Raw genomic sequence first — 20097 nt, 5'->3', positions numbered from 1 at the left:
ATCAAACTGAAGACCGTTCATATGCAAGGCAAATGTGATAACTGCTGTGCTTTGGAACCCTACGGTAAAGGATAAGATTCCCATATTATACCATCAGCTTGTTAAAATTGCTCCCAACATCATCTGTTGTGTGGAAAGAATTTCACTTGACCATCTGACCATTGAGTTGGAATGCAAGTCCAAACCACTCAGTTATTTCCCGTGTCCTAAGGTCACCTGGGTGATCCATACGTTTCTTTTAATTCACCTCAGACCCTTTGTTAGAAAGACCAACCTGCAGAAAGTAGGTGACGCTGCCTCCAGATCCATTGTCTTTGTCCACTGCGTGTACCTTGAAGATACTGGCACCTGGTGGTGTGTTCTATCCAATCCAAAAAAAACCACTAATTGTCAAAAGCTTTTGCAATAAATACTAACTGAGGAACTCAAACTTTGAAAAGCAACTTACCTCAGGGACATTAATGATGTAAGGTGTATTAATGAACTCTGGCCTCTCATCATTGGCATCAGTAACAAGTATTCGAACCTTTTCAATAACCTATAAGCACAAAGATAGATCTGATAGAGGTTTATAAGACTATGAGAGGCATGGATGGAGTGGACAGTCGGTATCTTTTTCCCAGGGTTGAAATGTCTAATACTAGAGGGCATGCAATTAAGGTGAGAGGGGGGTAAGTTCAAAGGAGATGTGCGGGGCAAGTTTTTTTTTAACACAGAGAGTGGTGGGTGCTCGGAATGCGCTGCCAAGGGTGGTGGTGGAGGCAGGTACGATAGAGCCGTTCAAGACCCACTTAGATAGGCATGTGAATGTGCAGAGAGTAGAGGGATATGGACCTTGTGTAGGCAGAAGGGATTAGTTTAGTTAGGCATTTAATTTGTAGTTTAATTAGTTCAGCACAAAATCATGGGCCAAAGGGCCTGTTCCTGTGCTGTACTGCTCGATATTCTATGTTCACAAAGGGTTTGTTATTGAATATTAAAGTGGGGCAGTATCCGAAAGCTCATTTAGAAAGAAATGCAGAATAAAAAGATATTACAAATTCTGTGCAATACATTCACTAAAATCAATAAGCAGTGGTGATTTTTGTTCAGAAGATAATTCTGATTAGAAGCCATCCAGCAACACAATGTGTGTTACATTGCTTTTCAGGCAGACATTCCAGGCAGGTTCTATTAAATGAATAAAGAGTGATAGAATTTTATTAACCCTAAATTACAAAGGCAAAATATTTGTCAAGTGTGTTTGTAAAATGAAGATACTGTATGTAGATAAACTTCCAGATGACCTGATTTCCCAAATATTTCCCAAATGTGTTCATAAACTCGCAGCTGACACAAAGGTTGGTCAAGTTGTTGACAGCGTGGAGGGTAGTCTTAGGCTACAGGGGAATATTGATGTGTTGGTGAAGTGGACTGCAAAACTGCAGATGGGAGGTCATACATTTTGGGAGTACAAATGAGGCTAGGACGTACACCATTAATGGTAAGGTCCTAGGGAGCATTGAGAAACAGAGGGACTTTGCTGTGCAAGTCCAAAGAGTCTTCAAGGTGGCAATGAAGGTAGCTGATGTGGGTTAAGAAGGTAGATAGGATACTGGCCTTCATTAGTCACAGGGATGTTATGCTCCAACTTTATAGAACATTGATCAGACCTCAGCTGGAGCACTGCATGTAGTTCTGGTCACCACACTAAAGGAAGGGTGTGATAGCACTGGAGAGGGTGCAGAGGAGATTCACCAAGATGTTGTCCAGGATGAAGCAGTTTAATTTTGAGGAGAGACCAGAGAGGCTGAGTCTGTTCTCCCTGGAGAGGAAGAGGTTAAGAGGAGATATATTTATATTTAAGATATATAAAATTATAAGGGGTATGGATAAAGTAGACTCCAGGAAACTTTCCCCCTTATCAAAGGTGAATAAAATGAGAGGACACAGGTTTAGGGTAAAGGGTAAGGGATTTAGAGGGGTTCTGAGGGGAACTTGGAACACACTACCGGAGAGAATTATTGAAGCAGAGTTGCTGACAGAATTTAAGAAGTGCCTAGTCAAGCATTTGAATCACTTAGACATAGAAGGCTCCAGGCCAAGAGCTGAAAGATGGCATTAGTATGAATAGGCATCCACTGGTCAGCGATGATGTGATGGGGCAAATGGCCTTTTTCCATGCTGTGACACTATGACTCTGTGGCATGTCATTTTACAACTTTACAGCAGTTTTGTTCGCTGAAGGCCCTCCATTGTCTAGTTTTGAGCTATAATACTTTCTTTGTATTGCTCCTAGCTAATCCAGAAAGTGAGTCATCACTGAAACCTCTGTACAAAGTCATAATATTAACAAACACTGAAAAACCACTGTGATGTTGAATGTATAATACAGATGTCTAAATAAAATTGTAATTCAATGTAAAATAAAACATAACATTTATTTTTAAATATTGCTTAATAAAGATATTGTCTACTCTGTGATACAAGATGATTGTTAATTTGTTCTTTACTTGAGAAGGGAGAAAACTATCTTCTTTCCATTCTGCACTTCGGTGCAGACTGGGTCGATTAGAATAAAGGCTGCTGGCAGCAGGAAATTCCCCCGTGAGATTACTTGTGCCTTTTGTCTAGCACAGACTGCTACAATTCCAAACCACGTATCCTCATGTCAGAAATTACTACACATTTCTTTGGTGATTTTGAGGGGTCCAGTTCAAGAGAAACCACTGGTTGAAGGACCAAGAACCAGAAGGTACAGGTTTAAAGACCCTTCCCATGATATGAGAACAATCTCTTCCATGTAGTGAGTAGCTTGGTTTGGGAATAGACACTTGGGGGAGAAAGATTGAAGGTCTAAGGGGAACGAACTGGATATGGGACTGACAAACAGAGAGCTAGCATATGTTTGATGAGCTGAATAGCCTCCTTCCATGTTTGACAGACTCTATGATTCAATCCTAAGTGCCCTTTACACTTGTTGAATATCTAGCTATAAACTCCTGTCTTTCTTCTTTACATGTTGGTCTCACTCAGCCTGAACTCCTTCATGGCAACAATTAGCTCATCATATTCAATATCTACTTAACCATCTCCCTCCCAACTCTGCCTCTACTCCACACTTACCACTGTCTCTTGGCCTCACCCTCACTGTGATAACTGAGAATAATTCAGAGGAGAATGGGAAGAATTTCCTGACATTCTATCGTCTTGATATGGTAGTAAGGCAAATCAGGAGTGCTGCCAAGATTGGGGAATGAAGCATTTATTTTGGCTTGGTTATTTGAAGTCTGCTCGAGTATAAAAGCAAATCTGACCCAGTCTGACCATGGCCAACCCCAACCCCAATCTAGAGGCATTTACAGAATATTCTGCCCAGTTACTGATACCTTGCCATCTGTGCCTGAGAAAGGCCCTCCCTGTCTGTGAGAAGCCCTCAGTCCACTCCCCATGGACAGATGTCACTGCCTGACTGAAGCACTGAGGCAAACTTGAAAAAAGCTGCTGGGAAAGTGCTCCATGATCCCGGCAATATCCTTCGTCCACTCTCTGGGCAGAAACCCCAGCCTGCATCAGAGCAAACATGAAGCTAACACCCAAAAATCACCCTCCAAACCAAGGTAAAGTCAGGTGCCTGCCTAATATAGTTGCTACCCACTGACACTCAGTCACATTCACCAGGTAAGGTTGTGAGTTGAGCCAACGCAACTCAACCTGACCCATTCTGACACGAACTCAGATGTTCTGCAGGAATACACACCCAATCCGACCCTAAACCAACACTGAGAGAAGCATGCTGGGGCTGAGATTGGGTAATCAGTTCTATTAGTTTTTGAGTTGAAGTCAAAATTCTAAACAATTATAGAGAGAATGAAGAAATCAACTTAAGTGCAGGCAGAGCAATAAAAGAAGTACAAAGCCCTCTGGAACCAATAGATATATTTGGTCTTCAAAACCTCTATTTATTTGATCTTGACTAAAACAAAGACATATGTGGTAATATTGCAATCAATAAGCATATTACCCAAGGCTGCTAAGATCCAAATCTAAGCCTTTTATATTTATCTAACTCTCTGTATGAAAAATGCTGCAGAAGAAACAGACCATAGGGGAATTACCATGTGGGATTTAGTCAGGGAAGGGAGGTTTCCTGTGTATGGAGACTGTAGTATGTATTAACTACAAATGCACAGGGCACCCCGTGAGAACCTCCCAAACTCATAGCCTCTAGGAGCAAGAAAGACAAAGGCAGCAGACCAATGGAAAAAGCACCACCTCCAAGCCACACGCCATCCTGACATGGAAGCATATCATTGTTCCTTCATTGTCACCAGGCACAGTCCTGGAATTCCCCAACAGTACTGTGGGAGAACCTCGACCACATGAGTTAGAACAGTTCAAGAAGGTGGCTCATTCACAAGTCAGGTAAGGAAGGGCAATCAGATCTGGCCCTATTAGAGTCACCCACATCCCAACCATGAATAACTTTAAAAATGACCTTGTTGAAGAGTGTAGCAGGCTCAAGGAGCCATTTTGCTGACTCTTACTCATATTTCTTATGTTCTTATGTCATAAATAGTTCATTTTATAAGTGTCAGAAATCTTACTTTATTCACACCATCGGAAATACTGACCAGGACCTCAATTTCATCTTCTTTCTGTAAGAAGAAACGCAGTTAAATATTAGTGGACGAAACAAAATGGCTGGAGTCATACATATGAAAGTACCAATTAGGCGCAGGAGTAGGCCACATTTTTCCTCAAGCCTGCCCCATCATTTAATAAAATTTAGCTGATCTAAATGTAACCTCAGCACCAAGGTCTCATCAACCCTGAAAAAGCTTTTGCCCATTGCTTATCAAATATACAGTGGCATGCAAAAGTTTGGGCACCCCGGTCAAAATTTCGGTTACTGTGAATAACTAAGCGAACAAAAGATGACCTGATTTCCAAAAGGCATAAAGTTAAAGATGACACATTTCTTTAATACTTTAAGCAAAATTACTTTTTTATTTCCATCTTTTATAGTTTCAAAATAACAGAAAAGGAAAAGGGCCCAAAGCAAAAGTTTGGGCACCCTGCATGGTCAGTACTTAGTAACACCCCCTTTGGCAAGTATCACAGCTTGTAAACACTTTCTGTAGCCAGCTAAAAGTCTTTCAATTCTTGTTTGGGGGATTTTCGCCCAGTCCTCCTTGCAAAAGGCTTCTAGTTCTGTGAGATTCTTGGGCTGTCTTGCATGCATTGCTCTTTTGAGGTCTATCCACAGATTTTCGATGATGTTTAGGACTGTGAGGGCCATGGCAAAACCTTCAGCTTGTGCCTCTTGAGGTAGTCCATTGTGGATTTTGAGGTATGTTTAGGATAGTTATGCTGTTGTAGAAGCCATCCTCCTTTCATCCTCAGCTTTTTTACTGACGATGTGATGTTTGCTTCCAGAATTTGTTGGTATTTAATTGAATTCATTCTTCCCTCTACCAGTGAAATGTTCCCTGTGCCACTGGCTGCAACACAATCCCAAAGCATGATCGATCCACCCCCATGCTTAACGGTTGGAGAGGTGTTCTTTTCATGAAATTCTGCACCCTTTTTTCTACAAACATATCTTTGCTCATAGCGGCCAAAAAGTTCTATTTTAACTTAATCGGTTTCCAAAATGCATCAGGCTTGTTTAGATGTTCCCTTGCAAATTTCTGACGCTGAATTTTGTGGTGAGGGTGCAGGGAAGTTTTCCCCTGCTATGCAAAAATCTATCTAACTGTCTTAAATATATTTAATGAGGAATGTGGATAAATTTGTGAGAAAGAACATTGGAGAGATGGCAGAAAAATGGGATTAGAGTGGAAAGCCCAATTGAAAGTTACCAGCAGTAAAAATACAATGGGCTGAATGGCCTCCTTCCGCGTTCAGTGTTTTGATTAAATTCTAGCAATCACTGTAAATGAAGCAGAAAGTAGCCTTACCTCTCTGTCCAGCTCTTCTATCAAAGTGACATTTCCAGTTTGTGGATCCACTGCAAAATAGTTTTTTGATCCTGGTTCAAATGTCATGTCATATGTAACAGAATTTCCCTCCAGATCTGTGCCATTTAAAGTGTATAGATGGGATCCTAGGGAGGGATTCAAAATCTAGAGTTTATATCATCAAGAAGACATTACAGTGAACAATGTATATACCATTGCCTAGATTCTTCATCTCCAATGAGTGCAGGCCAATCTTATGGATTCTCTCTTCATAAGCATTTTACAAAGTTAAACCAGGGCAGGTCTTACACAGGAAATGACAGGGCCCTGGAGAGTGTTGTAGAATAGATAAACCTGGGGGTACAAGTACATAGTTCCCTGAAAGTGGCAACACAGGTAGACAGGGTGGTGATGAAGGCAAGGGGCATGATTGCCTTCATCGGAGGGGCCATTGAGTACAAGAGTTGGGGCATCATGTTACAGTTGTACAAGATGGTGAGGCCACACCTGGACTGTCGTGTGCAGTTCTGGTCACCATACTATAAGAAGGATGTGATTAAGCTACAGAGGCAGAAAAGCTTCAAAAAGGTGTTGTCAGGACTGGAGGGCTTGAGTTATAAGGAGAGGCTGGATAGGCTGGGACTGTTTTCCCTGGAGCAAAGGAGGCTGAGGGGTGACACTGGAGAGGTTTATAAAACCATGGGGGGCATGGATAAGGTGGGTGGTCACAGTCTTCATTACCCTGGGAAAAAGAGTCTAAAACTAGAGGGCATAGGTCTAAGGTAAGAGGGGAACAATTTAAAGGGGACCCGAGGGGCAAGTTTTTCAGCACAAAGGGTGGCGGGTATATGGAACGAGCTGCCAGAGGAAGCGGTAGGAACAGGTACAATTACAACATTTAAAAGATATTTGGACAGGTTCATGAAAAGGAAAGGTTTAGAGGGTCATGGCCCAAATGCAGCCAAATGGGACTAGCTTAGAAAGGTGCCCTGGTCAGCATGGATGAATTGGGCTGAAGGTCCTGTTTTTGTGCTGTATAACTCTATGGCTCTAATAAGACAACTCCTCATCCTAGGAATTGATCTACCCTGCACTAAATCCAAGGTAAGTATTTCCTTCTATACATAAAACATAGAGCATAGAACAGTACAACACAGGATCAGGCCCTTCGGCCCACGATGTTGTGCCAAACTAGTAATTAAATGCCTCACTAAACTAATCTCTTCTGCATACACAATGTCCATATCCCTCCATTTTCTGCACATCCATGTGCCTATCTAAGAGCCCCTTAAATACCTGTATTGCATCTGCCTCCACCACCACCCCTGGCAGTGCATTCCAGGCACCTACCACTCTCTGTGTAAAAAATTTGCCCCACACATCTCCTTTGAACTTACCCCCCACCTTAAATGCATGCCGTCTAGTATTAGACATTTCGACCCTGGGAAAAAGATACCAGCTGTCGACTCTATCTATATCTCATAATCTTATAAACTTCTATCAGCCCTCGGCCTCCACTGCTCCAGAGAAAACAACACGAGTTTGTCCAACCTATTATAGTTAACCTATAGTCACAAAAGTCCAAAGCCCTGTATAATCTCAGCAAGTGTGCAGGACTCTATTCCTCTGGAGCATTTGCTGCCAGCAGGACAGATCACTGTATAGGATGGCAATGTCAGTGCATCATTTCCATTTTCCCACAATTGATCTTCATACCTAGAAAAGTGGAAGAGTCATGGATCAGACACATTGGTGCTTGTGTGTAAATTTCCATCTCACACCCCTGTCAAAGAGGATCAAGCTTTGCAAAATTTACCACTGAGCCCATAGAAGTATTTATTACACTTACCTTTCGGTGTGTCTTCAGGAATGCTCAGCATAGCCATGTTCCCATTTGTGCTGTTTGGTGCATTGTCGTAGAAATAGGGAGCATAATCTGCTTGAACTGGGAGAAATTCAACATCATGTTATTCAAGAAGTCTCCAGACAAGATGCAAGTTTTAGGGACTCTGCAAACAACTTAACACAATTATCTCAATCCACTGAAAAGTTTATTTAAAATTACTTAAAATTTAAATAATTATCGCTCTATTCTGCATCACAATCAAGTGATTACTGGGCTTCATTCAACATTAGTTTTGACTATTTGGAAGCAGTTTCATATTATATTTGTATATTGAAGGGCTAGTTGGCTAGATCACTGTAATAATTTCAGAATGTTACACAGATTTCTGGCATAGTAGAAATATGTAGCAATAATGAATGCAAATATAACAAGGAAAAAGAAAATGCATGCATTCAGCCCATGATAGGATCACAAAACGTCTTTCAAGACAACACAAAACGAGCATCCAAACACTAAACCACATTCATTGTGAAAATATGATAAGAAATGCCCTAATTGAAATTATTATTAATTAAAATCATACTATTATGCAAGTAGTTTGGATGACACACTCCATGATATAGTTAATAATTTACACAGAGGATTATTGAGGATTACGCTACTTTGGTCATTCTGACTGAGGCTTTATTTTTAAAATATTGAGAGACCACGCACTTACCTAGAGAGATGTATGTCACGGTGAAGAGGATGCAGTTGTAATAAATCTCTACATGCTTCATTATAGCACAGCAATGGGGTTGATTTTATTGAAAGTAATCTTGATGTTATTCCAGAGGGAGCATTCTGATGGCCCTTGCACAGAAGCTGGCTTTGGACAGATGCAATACCAACAGCTTAGATTTTAATCGGATGACTCATTGTCCTGAGGAGAGTGGAAGCTGCTTTCTTGGGTAAATCCATCACAGAACTGACAACAGACTTAAATTTTCCATTTCCATGATTAGAAATTTTTTACCTGTTTCAAAGTAATCCCGAAGAAATGCTTTGATTAATTGCAGTAGCATCCCAACACAACAAGCATAGAGAGCCCAAAGCATTGCTGACTTCTCTCACATGTGAACATTGTAAAGATATTAATAGGGGTGAATAGTATAGGAATTAGGTGGAGGGGCACAGCTAGTGAACTGGATTCAATTCTGACCTCCGCTGATGTCTGTGTGCAGTTTGACCGCATTGATTTCCTTTGCTTGCTCTGGTTTTATCCCATGGGTTCGTAGGTAAATTGGCCCCTCGCAAGTAGGTGAGTGGCAGAATCTGGAGGGATCTGAGGGGATATGGAGAGAATAGTGCAGACATAAGACACTACAGATGATAGAATCCAAAGCAAAAAACCAAATGTAGCAGCCAGACAGATGTCAAATATCCAGTGAGGTTTTTGGAGAGGATAATCTACTGGCTGGGAAGAGATGTTGGGAACCACAGAACAAAGTAACACAGCGAAGGATGGTCATGTAATTGACACCTGGTCAATAACAATTGAGAACAGAGCTGAGACAGCTTGACAGTCCTGTGAACTATCCCATTGTAAACCATCCCGCTGTGAGGACAGAACAAGCAAATGGGGATGATTGGGAACTGACATCTTGTGGAAAGAACCATTTGGTAAATTACAAAAAGCACAAACAAATAATCTGATAATTAAGGAACCGAATGGTTGAAGTAATTGTTGGACGGCACCAGAGGGAATTTGAAGAAGTGAAAGAAACACATACTCCGATGGATAAGGACTGGAACTACAGCTGTGTAAATGATAATAAAGAACTTGGGAGGTGTCTGAAGAAACGTGTAAGAAGTTGCCTTTACGGGATGATCAGCAGCAGTGACTGTGGAGACCAACCACTGAAGAAGTAGAGCCTGAGTCAGGGACTCAGGGTAGAGTTCATCAGGATCGAATCCCAGCCACGCTCATCAAGTGTAGATAATATCTGAATACAGTAATGAGTTTTGGAAGTTGTGAAAGTAAAATAAAGAGTAATTAAAAGAGTGGTACCATGTCCTAAGATAACTAATTGAACTTCCTGAGAAGAGCAAAATACTTCAAAGGCAAAATACTGCTGGAAATCTGAAATATAAACATAAATACTGGAAGTAATTGGCAGGTCAGGCAGCACCTGTCGAGAGGGAAACAAGAGTGAATTTTTGAAGGTCAGCGACTTTTCATCAGAACTGGGAAAAGTTAGAAAAGAAATTGGTTTTGTTGCAGGGAAAGAAGTCAGGTTGAGAGCGCAAAAGGGAATGTCTGTGATAGGGCGGAGGACAAGGGAAACTGAAGGACACATGTTTTGGTGGTGCTGGCTGAAAGATGAGAGCCAACAAGTTAACCAGGGACTGATAGCCCTGGGAGTGGAGTGGAGTGCAGTGCCCTTGACACAAGGTAGACTGTACCATGCAATTCGATATCCACTAGCATCAGTGCAATATGTTGTTGGGGAAAGGGTCTCTATGGCAGTGATTCAATGTGTGATGGTGCAATAAATTTTACCAGGACTGTTTACAGGGTCAGTGCAATAGTTTGTAGGGTGGTCACTGAGACTGTGCAATTTTTTTTAGGGGGAATGGGTTTAGGAGACAACAGAATAAATTTAGGTGAGCTGTTACAGGGACCGCCGAATTTTTTTAAGGGGTAGGGTCACTGGGACTTTGCAATAATTTGTAGTGTGGGGACTGTATTGTGACATTGTAATAATCGCGTGCAGTCCCACAGAAATCACAAGTCTCTGTTCCAATCTTTGATAAACTTCAATGTACAAGAATCTAGATTGATTTCCTGACGCTTCTTTATTCACTCCACCCTTGGATGACATTGCCACTGAGCTTTAACCATTGAATAAAGGAGAAGTCTTTCCTGAAACCATTTGCTGTTCAAGTTATCTTGAGACACAGATCGGCCTAATCTGCTCATCAGTTAATTCCACGAACTTGCTCATGTCTCGTCGAGCTGCCGATAAAATCAGGGTCCAGGAATCCAAAATGTTTTGAAATGAAATAATATTTATGGATGAAGATCACCACATTGTTAACAAATCCATTTTTTTTGATGCTCAGTGTAAAGGGGATAACTTGCTGACACCTGGCAGTTAATCTATTTTTTTTTGTGTCAGCATTTACAATGAACATCCCAGGAAGAAGCATAGCAGACACAATGCAGTAATGACTGTGAAGCTTCATTAAGTGCCAGTACTTCACAGTGTCATCCAATTCTCAGGAAAACGATAAATGTCAGTTCATGATTAAAGGTTGGGTTTCTGTTCAAAATTTGTAATGACTAAGAATTTAGTTCAGACTTCAATAAATTATTGGCTGCTTAAATATTCACATAAAATATGCACATTATTAAGGCCCATCTGATGTCTCTGAATCACTTCAGTGAAATGATTAAATCATTACAGAAGATATCTTTGCTATAAGTGGGCCAATTCTACATGAAAACTCAATATACTACTTATCATGGATTCCAAAGGAATTTAAAGACATGATTTCTTCCAATAACCTGGTTAACCCTGTGTGCCATCATTTTGTATTTAATGCATTCATGTGCCTATCTAAGAGCCTCTTAAATGCCTCTATCGTATCTGCTTCCATCACCACCCCTGGCAGCACATTCCAGGCACCCACCACCCTCTGTGTAAAAACTTTACCCTGCACATCTCCTATGAACTTAACCCCTCTCACCTTGAATGCATGTCCTCTCGTATTTAGACATTTTAACCCTGGGAAAAAGATACTGGCTATCTACTCTATGCTTCTCATAATCTTATAAACTTCTGTTAGATCTCTCCTCTGCCTGCACTACTCCACAGAAAACAAACCAAGTTTGTCCAGCCTCTCCTTATAGCACATGCCCTCTAATCCAGGCGGCATCCTAGTAAACCTCTTCTTCACCCTCTCCAAAGCTTCCACACCTTTCCTATAATGGGGCGGCCAGAACTGATTGCAATATTTGTTTCTTTTCAGTCCACAGAAACAATTTAAGAACCCAGAGAATTTGGAAAATAATAACTCAAACATTCACTATCACTAAAGCCAACTTTTTCAAAACTCTGGGATGTAGATTGTCAGGTCCTTGGAATTTATCAGCCTTTAAGCTCACTAAGTCTCGACTACTACTTTTGATTGATACTTAGTTCCATCAGTTCCTCAGTCTTAATCCTCTGGAGCTTTCCTCGTGGTTTCTACACTGCCCAATTTTGTTAGTGCTTTAAGATTTTTCCCACATGCATGTAACCCGCACTCTGGTAGGATAAACAACAGTTAAATAAACAATGGATGCACAGCAGCTTGGCAAATCAGAATGGTTGAGTGTAATGATGTCAACTCTGATCATTGAGTCTGAAATATTCATGATAGTGGGAGAGGCTGAACCACATGCTGCTAACGGCTTTATGTAGGGATTTTCACACTTCAGTACCGGGTAAGGTGCATTCTTATTTTTAACTGTATGTACTGAGTCAACAATGAATGTGTTTCTGGTTTAAGGAAAAAATTGTCGTCTTTGTTTTCAATTTTCTCCTAGCACTGGTACCTCCTTCTAACTCTCTGCACCATACGTAGTGTAGTGGTTAGTGTAATGCTATTACAGCGCCAGCGACCCGGGTTCAATTCCGGCCGCTGTCTGTAAGAAGTTTGTACGTTCTCCCCGTGTCTGTGTGGGTTTCCTCCGGGTGCTCCAGTTTCCTCCCACATTCTGAAAGATGTACAGGTTAGGAAGTTGTGGGCGTGCTATGTTGGCGCCGGAAGCGTGGCGACACCTGCGGGCTGCCCCCAGAACACTCTATGTAAAAGATGCATTTCACCGTGTGTTTCGATGTACATGTGACTAATAAGGAAATCTCATCTCATCTCATCTTATCACTCCTCTTGTTCCTGTCCTCTGCTTCATCTCTTCAACACTGGGCTATGCCTTCTGCTGCTAGGACACTAAGATCTGAAAACCAATCCATCATCCCCACTAAATAGTAAGGGTATTTTAAGGCAGAAATTGATAGATTCTTGGCTGGTATAAAGGGGTTAAGGGTTACAGGGAGAAGGCAGGAGAATGGGATTGAAAAAAATTCAGCCATGATTGAATGGGTAGCAGACGATGGGTCAAATGGTCTAAACCTCTCAATCTTTCTTCAATAGCCTACTTTCTTGACGATCTATTAGTTATGTTCTAATGTTAAACGTAACAAACAGAAGCAAGAGTAGGTTGTTCGTCCCCCTGTGTTTGTCCCACCATTCAGAAGATCAGGCTAATCTTTTACCTCAGTGCTACTTTTCCTGTTCAGACCCCATATCACTGGATTCCCTCAATATTTAAAGATCTTCTTGGTCTCAAACCTTGTTGATAGTACTCCTGTAAAGTACCCCTGTTAAAGGTTCTTTATCAATGCAAGTTGTTGATTTACAACTTGTTTGCTTCATAATGTGATTGCTATAAACATACCATTGAACCAGAAACCACCATAGTGTACAATTTACTTTTTGCACTAAATTGGTGACTGTTTGTATGAGACACCCATTGCTTGTAGACACTTCGGAGTGTGGAAGAGGGGAACAGGAGGGTGTCATACATACTTTCTCTTTGTAATTTCAACTCAGAAATGTAAAACAAGAGGCCGATAGCAAAGGATATTAGAAGGGTTTTGACATAATGGTAAAATGGGCAGGTCCCTGGCGATAAAATCTAATATGGAATGATGCCCTTTGGAACCTTCTCTCAAACCCTGCCTCCTTTTCTAACTTTTGCTTAAAACTGAGGGGAAACAACAGCAAAGAAGGTACAAGAACAGAATGAATGTGTGGGCACAAACCTTGGAGGTGACAGGACCGGTTTGTGACACTGTTAAATAGTATACAAGACACTTGTCTATTGCAGTACAGTTAGGAAAGCAGAGACACAATGCTAACCTTTATGAAAAACTATCCAGGCATCACCTTGGATTGTTCTGAGGGCCACATTTCAGGAAGCACGGAAAGGCCTTAGAGAAAGTGCCGAGATTTACTGGGATAGCACTGTGGGTGAAAGAGACGTCAATTATTTGTGTGTGTTCTTCTCTGAGCTGGGAAGGTTCAGAGGGTATTTGATAAGAAGTCCTTAAGTTCATGAACAGAGGAAAGGATATTTCTAAACTGCATCTATGGAGGGAGATGGACAGTTGATGTTTCGGGTCAAGCAGTCATTCTCCCTTCTCCCCTCTCCCATGCAGGAGCCTGACAGCACATACCACCAGGCTCAAGGACAGCTTCTTTCCCACGGTGATAAGACTATTGAACGGTTCCCTTATATGATGAGATGGACTCTTGACCTCACAAACTACCTTGTTATGACCTTGCACCTTATTGTCTATCTGCACTGCACTTCCTCTGTAGCTGTGACACTTTACTCTGTATTCTGGTATTGTTTTATCCTGTACTACCTCAATGCACTGTGTAATGAATTGATCTGTACAAACAGTATGCAAGACAAGTTTTTCACTGTACCTCGGTACAAGTGACAATAATAAACCCATACCAATACCATTACCAAATGCCATTTTGGTCTCGATCCTAAATGTCGACTGTCCATTTCCGTCCATAGATGCTGCCTGACCTGCTGAGTTCCTCCAGTGGTTTGTATGTTATATCAGATTCCTGCATCTGCAGTCCGTTGTGTCTCCTGTTTCTAAACTGTATCCTTTCCTCCCCATTCATTTATAATCATTTAGGAATTGAACTATGTATTAATATTTGACTCCCATTGGTAGAGAGAGGAGAAGTGTCCAGCTAGACTTGCTTAGAAAAACACATATTCTAAATAAGGAACCATTAAAATGTTCAAATTTACCCCAAAACTTGGGGCAAGTTCTGTCATTTCAGATTCTAAGCAGTTTGGTAAACAAAGTCTGGTTGTTAAGTCATTGGACACAAAGCTACATCTAATAGAATCATCACAGCACAGTGGGAGGCCATTTGATCTATCTAGTCTGTGCTGGGAGCAATTTTGTCAACCACATTTCTTTGCTCTTTCCCATAACCATTTTCCTCAAAAGTTGATCGAGTTTCCTTTTGAAAGCATTGATTCTGCATCCACCAGCGTTCCAGGCAGTCAGTTCTCAATCGTAACTACTCTCTGCGTTCAAAAAATAATTCTTTCCTACAACCTCCACTCTGAACTCCATCCTTTGTGTGTCTTTTACCCAGTAACTTACATCCATATCTCCAGTCCTTGAACTATTCATTACAGGAAGAGCTTTTCTCTCCTTCCCGTATCTGAATCAGTTAGGGTTTTATCCACCTCTCCTCTCAACCTTGTTTGTTCAAAGTCCAATTTATCAAGTCTAACCTTCAAGCTGAAATCCCTCAATCCTGACCCCATTCTTGCAAAGCATTTCCAGGACACTCACATCCTTCCTAAAATGAGATGACCAGATCTGGAGACACAAGAGACTGCAGATGCTGGAATCTGGAGCAACAAACAATCTGCTGGACGAACTCCATGTGTCAAGCAGCATCTGTGGGGGGAAAGGGTTTGTCTGATGCAGGGTTTCGACCCGAAACATCGAGAGTTCCTTTCCTCCCACAGATGCTGTTTGACCCGCTGAGTTCCTCCAGCAGATTGTTTGTTGGACCAGAGCTGGGTTGTTAGGTTACTTGGCTATTGTAAGTTGCATCTAGATAAGATTTGTGGCAGGAGAAGTGGGAATGATGGGAATGTGACAGGAAAGATGCAATTAGCATGGGTGGGTGCTTGACAATCAGCTGTGGGCCCATTTCCATGCTGTATATCTCTATGATTACTCCCTGAAACTGACAGCAACTTTGTGTAGCTTAATTCAGAAACTCCGAAACTGTTGTCAATAATCCAACACACCTTGGCCGTCTTTAACCTCCATTACAAACAAGCTTAAATCATGAGGGGCATAGATAGGGTGAATGCATTCAGTCTTTTTCCCAGGGTTGGGGAATCAAGAACTAGAGGGCATAAGTTTAAGGTGAGCGGGGAGAGATATAACTGGAACTTCAGGGGCAACTTTTTTACACAAAGAGTGGTATCTATGTGGAATGAGCTGCCAGAGGAAGTGGTTGAGGCAGGTACAATAACAACTTTTAAAAGACAGTTGGACAGGTACATGGATTGGAAATGTTTAGAAAATTATGGGCCAAGCACTGGCAAATGGGACTAGCTTGGATGGGGCATCTTGGTTGGCATGGACCAGTTGGGCCAAAGGGCCTGTTTCCATGCTATATAACTCTAGAACTTGAATTGGTATTAAATTAAGTTTTTTTATAAGCTACATCCACTTAAAAAAATGTTTAGAAGATTAAACAGTGGCACAATGGTTAATTGCTGGACTAGCAACAAAAGGCTTGGACTGTTGATCCACAGACATGAATTTGGATCACACCATTGCAAATGTTAATTTAGAATCAACAATTTAAAAGAAAATCAATTTGGAATTAATAAAGAAGATAATCTCAGTGGCCAAAAACTGCCAGTTGTTCAAAAAAACCTTGTTCATCGATGTCTTTCAGGAAGGAAAATCTACCATCTTTATTCAATCTGGCCTACGTGTGGGTCCAGACCCAACGTTGGCTCCTGACAGTCCTCAAATGACCAACTAAGCATGGACAATAAGTGCCAGCTTTGTCACTGCCATCCACAAATGCAAACAAACACAAAAAAGGTGGTTTCCTGTCTGTGAGAATTAATTAATGTGATTGGCTGCTTAGCAAGGTAGATGAGATGGCAGCATTGATTGCCAGGGGTCCCTCTGAGCTGGGTCTGACAGCAACAGATGTCAGAAAGGTCCATGTCACAGAAATGATAAAATCATTTGCGAGGAATATTCTCAGAGAAGTGGGAAGTGATGTTGCTTCACCGCTGACACCACTGACAACAAATTCTGTGGAGATATGGAATATCCAGATTAACAACATCACATTGTACTTACTGTGGTCACATCCGCTGAATAAATTGGCATTTTTTTGTCACATGCTCACATATTTCAGTGACAGTCTTTAAAATGTTCTGCGTTCATTGCTTCTTGAAGTAATCTGGCCGCTTTCACTCGCAATCATGTTACATTAATCCTTCAAAGAATTGTATCTTCTCTCTGTCCTGTATACATAGTGAATGGTGTTTTGTTTTGAGCTGATATGTGCCTATTGTTTCTAAGTTACCTCACAATGAGCTGTACTGGTGTTGATGGAACAATGGACTTTATTTTTAACAAAGGTTCTTAATAAGTGTCCAGTGACGTGGGTATGGACCAATAGTTTTAAGGAAGTCCATCTACACCATTTGAAGGTGCAAGGGTGAAGGAGTTTAATATATAAATAAGCTGGGAAAGTAACATTCTCTTCTCCAAAGTGTGAAACTTGAATCAGAGATCTTCAATACTTCATATGATGGAAAACAATAACCCAGTGGTGAATATCAAATAGAACATGAAGAGCTAGGTGACTCTGAATAAGTGAGTTAAATGCATTATTAGACATGACCATTATTAAAAGCTGATGTAAATGAAGATCTTCCAAGGTATTCTTATGCTGGAATCACCATGTTATTTAGTTTTATTATCATTTTATTGACATTTCGATGATTGATTAGATTATGTGGCCTGGTTTGAAGCACATTATTGTTTGATTAAAATGAAATGATTGGGCCGAATCTTCTCAAGAAATTAAATAAATGTTTATTGGAAATTCAGTATTCTTACAGTGATAAAGTCGACAATATAGAAACTCTAGGATCTAAATTCTATTGTTTGGTTGTTTGTATATGTCATCTCAGTCTTACAGTGGTAAACTGTTCACTGCAGGTATGAATGCGAGCAGAAACCTGACTGTAAAATAGTACATTATGATAAAATGTTCATTGTAATGTGAACAGCTTATTTGTATGATAAAATGATATCAATCATAATCATTAGACATAATGAATAATTAAGTACTTTCTTTCATACTAAACTGAATCAGCAATGTTAGTAGTTGTGATATTTTGTGGCTGTTGCAAATATGTAGTTTATCCAGTTTCAACCCAGTAATTTAGAGCAGCATGAATGGTAGAAATAAATGCAGGTGATATGATCTGCTTTTAACAACTTTGAGCTCATAGATTAGCCCTAGTTAGGTGTGTTGTTGGGCTCCACCTAATGTTATCAAAATTCCATTCATGCAGGGTAATGATGGTATGGATAGTGATGGGAAATGCTTTCAAAATCTAGTTGATTTGCTCATTGTTGTAATGTAGGAAATGCTGCAGCCAATTTGCACGTAGCAAGCTCACAAAATGGGTACTTGCTATGTGCAAATAGTTTGTTGTATCGTGGTTTTGTCCTGCGCGGGTCTTAAGTGTTGCTGGAGTCACACTCATCCACGCAAGTGGAGAGTATTCCTTCCCTCCGTCATGAGATCAGATGTGGGCTTGTTTGCTAATGACTGCATAATGTTTAATTCTATTCTCAACTCTTCAGGACTGGTGCAGAGTTTTGACCCAACATGTCAATAATTCCTTTCCTTCCACAGATGCTGCTCTACCTGCTGAGCTCCTCCAGCAGCTTGTTTGTTGCCCCAAATTCCAGCATCTGTAGACTCCTTGTCACCTTGCCTGCAGGCAGCAAGACCTAGGTGTCATTCAGTCATGGGCTGAGAAATGGCTAATAAGATTCATGCCACAAAAATGGCGGGCACTGATTAACTTCAACAAGAGCAGTCTACCCATCATGAACTTCAATAGCATTACCATCATCGAGCCCTTACCATTGATATCTGAGGCATCAACATTGACCAGAATCTCAACTGCACAGCCACATAATCACTGTAACTGCAAGAGCAGGCCAGAGAATGGATAAAAACAGAAATGCTGCAAGAATTCAGCCAGTCAGGCAGCATCTGTGGGTGGGGAAACCAGTCAATGTCTTAGATCAGCGACCCTTCCTCAGAACTGCGGAAGAGTCACTGACCCGAAACATTGATTGGTTTTTCTTTCCACAAATGCTGCTTGACTGGCTGAATTCTTCCAGCATTTCTGGTTTTGTTTCACGTTCCAGAATCTGCAGTTTTATTTGTTTGCCAGAGGCTGAATAATCTGTGGTGAGTAACTGGATTGGGGAGTCATCCACTTGCTTAGATAAGTGAATTTCCAACCTCACTTAAATAGTTTGGCTGCATAGACTGGAGTTATACACAACTCCTTTGTTTTCAGCATTCTACACCCAGTTGCTGGTCTATGCACACAGACTTGTCAAAGCAAGAACAGAAAGTGTAAAGTTAGGGAAAAAATACAAAACTAGTCGCCATTTCCAATTCATTTTTGTTGCATGGCGGTATTATCGATGTCCACAGAATTCCCTTCCCTCTTTCAGCAGTCCCTTGGGATTGAGGGTGACTTGTTTCCTCTCCAGTTCTGTGGGTTCAGAGGGGGCTGAAGAGTCCATGGTGGGATGCACAGATACTGCCACAACTGGAGCAGGAGGTGATTGATGAGATGGTTGGCTATGTTCTTTGGCATCTTGGGCGCTCCCTCCATTATTTGGGAATAGCCTCCTGCCTTGGAGCTCCCAGGTGCTCAGCACTTCTCCAGATGCCCTTTTCAATTTTGAATAGTCAATGACGATGTTATACCTTTCCCAAAGAGACTTTGAGGTGTTTTCTCTCTCCTGGCTATTTCTTGCCATGATGCAATTTGGAGTGCTTGGTTCAAGAGTCTGGGGTCAGGCATGCGGGTAATGTCACCCCATCAGTGTGATGGAGTGTCAGTGGTAGGAGAATGAGCCTGGGAGGGTACATTGCCTATTTTGTCAAAGCATTTACGGGGTGTTACAGAGACACCACTGACAATATTTCTCTAGTGCCTTGAGGTACAGAATTTACAGCACATAAACAACCCATCCATCCCAACTAGACCAAGATAACATTCATGTTCCAAAGGAGGATCCTTTTACTCCCTCATCAACATATCCTTCTATTTCTTCATGACGCACATTAAATGCATTCATCTAACCTTGCCTTAGATGCACTTATCTGCCTTACATCCAGAATCAGGAGTTAGTCTGCTTGTAAAGTGATGGGTGGATATAAAACACCACTCCCAATCCCAACACTGTCTTACCTCCCTCATTAACCTATCAACCGGATGAATTCACTTACAGATCATCGCAATGGAAACTTTTTCCCTATCAGAGGTATTCCCTTCGTCCTATTCATCCCTCGCCCCGCCCTCTCTGCAACTCAAAACTAACATGTTTCCTCTCTTTCCCCATTCTGATGAAGGATATTCAACCTGAA

At 41.2% G+C, this 20097-nt stretch overlaps 1 protein-coding gene across 1 annotated transcript in view; it reads right to left on the bottom strand.

Annotated features, from left to right (window-relative positions):
* cdhr1a (cadherin-related family member 1a) overlaps window positions 1-9095 on the bottom strand; it is a 39440-nt gene extending 30345 nt beyond the window's left edge. The window contains exons 1-7 of the mRNA XM_052041358.1: window positions 8990-9095; window positions 8507-8803; window positions 7792-7887; window positions 5943-6088; window positions 4587-4637; window positions 449-538; window positions 275-361 (exon numbers count right to left, since the gene is read on the bottom strand). Of these exons, the coding sequence (XP_051897318.1) occupies window positions 275-361; window positions 449-538; window positions 4587-4637; window positions 5943-6088; window positions 7792-7887; window positions 8507-8567 (531 nt within the window). The 5' untranslated portion in view covers window positions 8568-8803; window positions 8990-9095. The remainder of the gene's footprint in view (window positions 1-274; window positions 362-448; window positions 539-4586; window positions 4638-5942; window positions 6089-7791; window positions 7888-8506; window positions 8804-8989) is intronic.
* Between the last annotated feature and the right edge of the window lie 11002 nt (window positions 9096-20097).

This window comes from Pristis pectinata, chromosome 30, assembly GCF_009764475.1.
Source record: "Pristis pectinata isolate sPriPec2 chromosome 30, sPriPec2.1.pri, whole genome shotgun sequence".
Lineage (NCBI taxonomy): Eukaryota > Metazoa > Chordata > Chondrichthyes > Rhinopristiformes > Pristidae > Pristis > Pristis pectinata.
The sequence above is the reverse complement of the archived record's forward strand: the minus strand, read 5'-3'. Positions and strand labels throughout refer to the sequence as shown.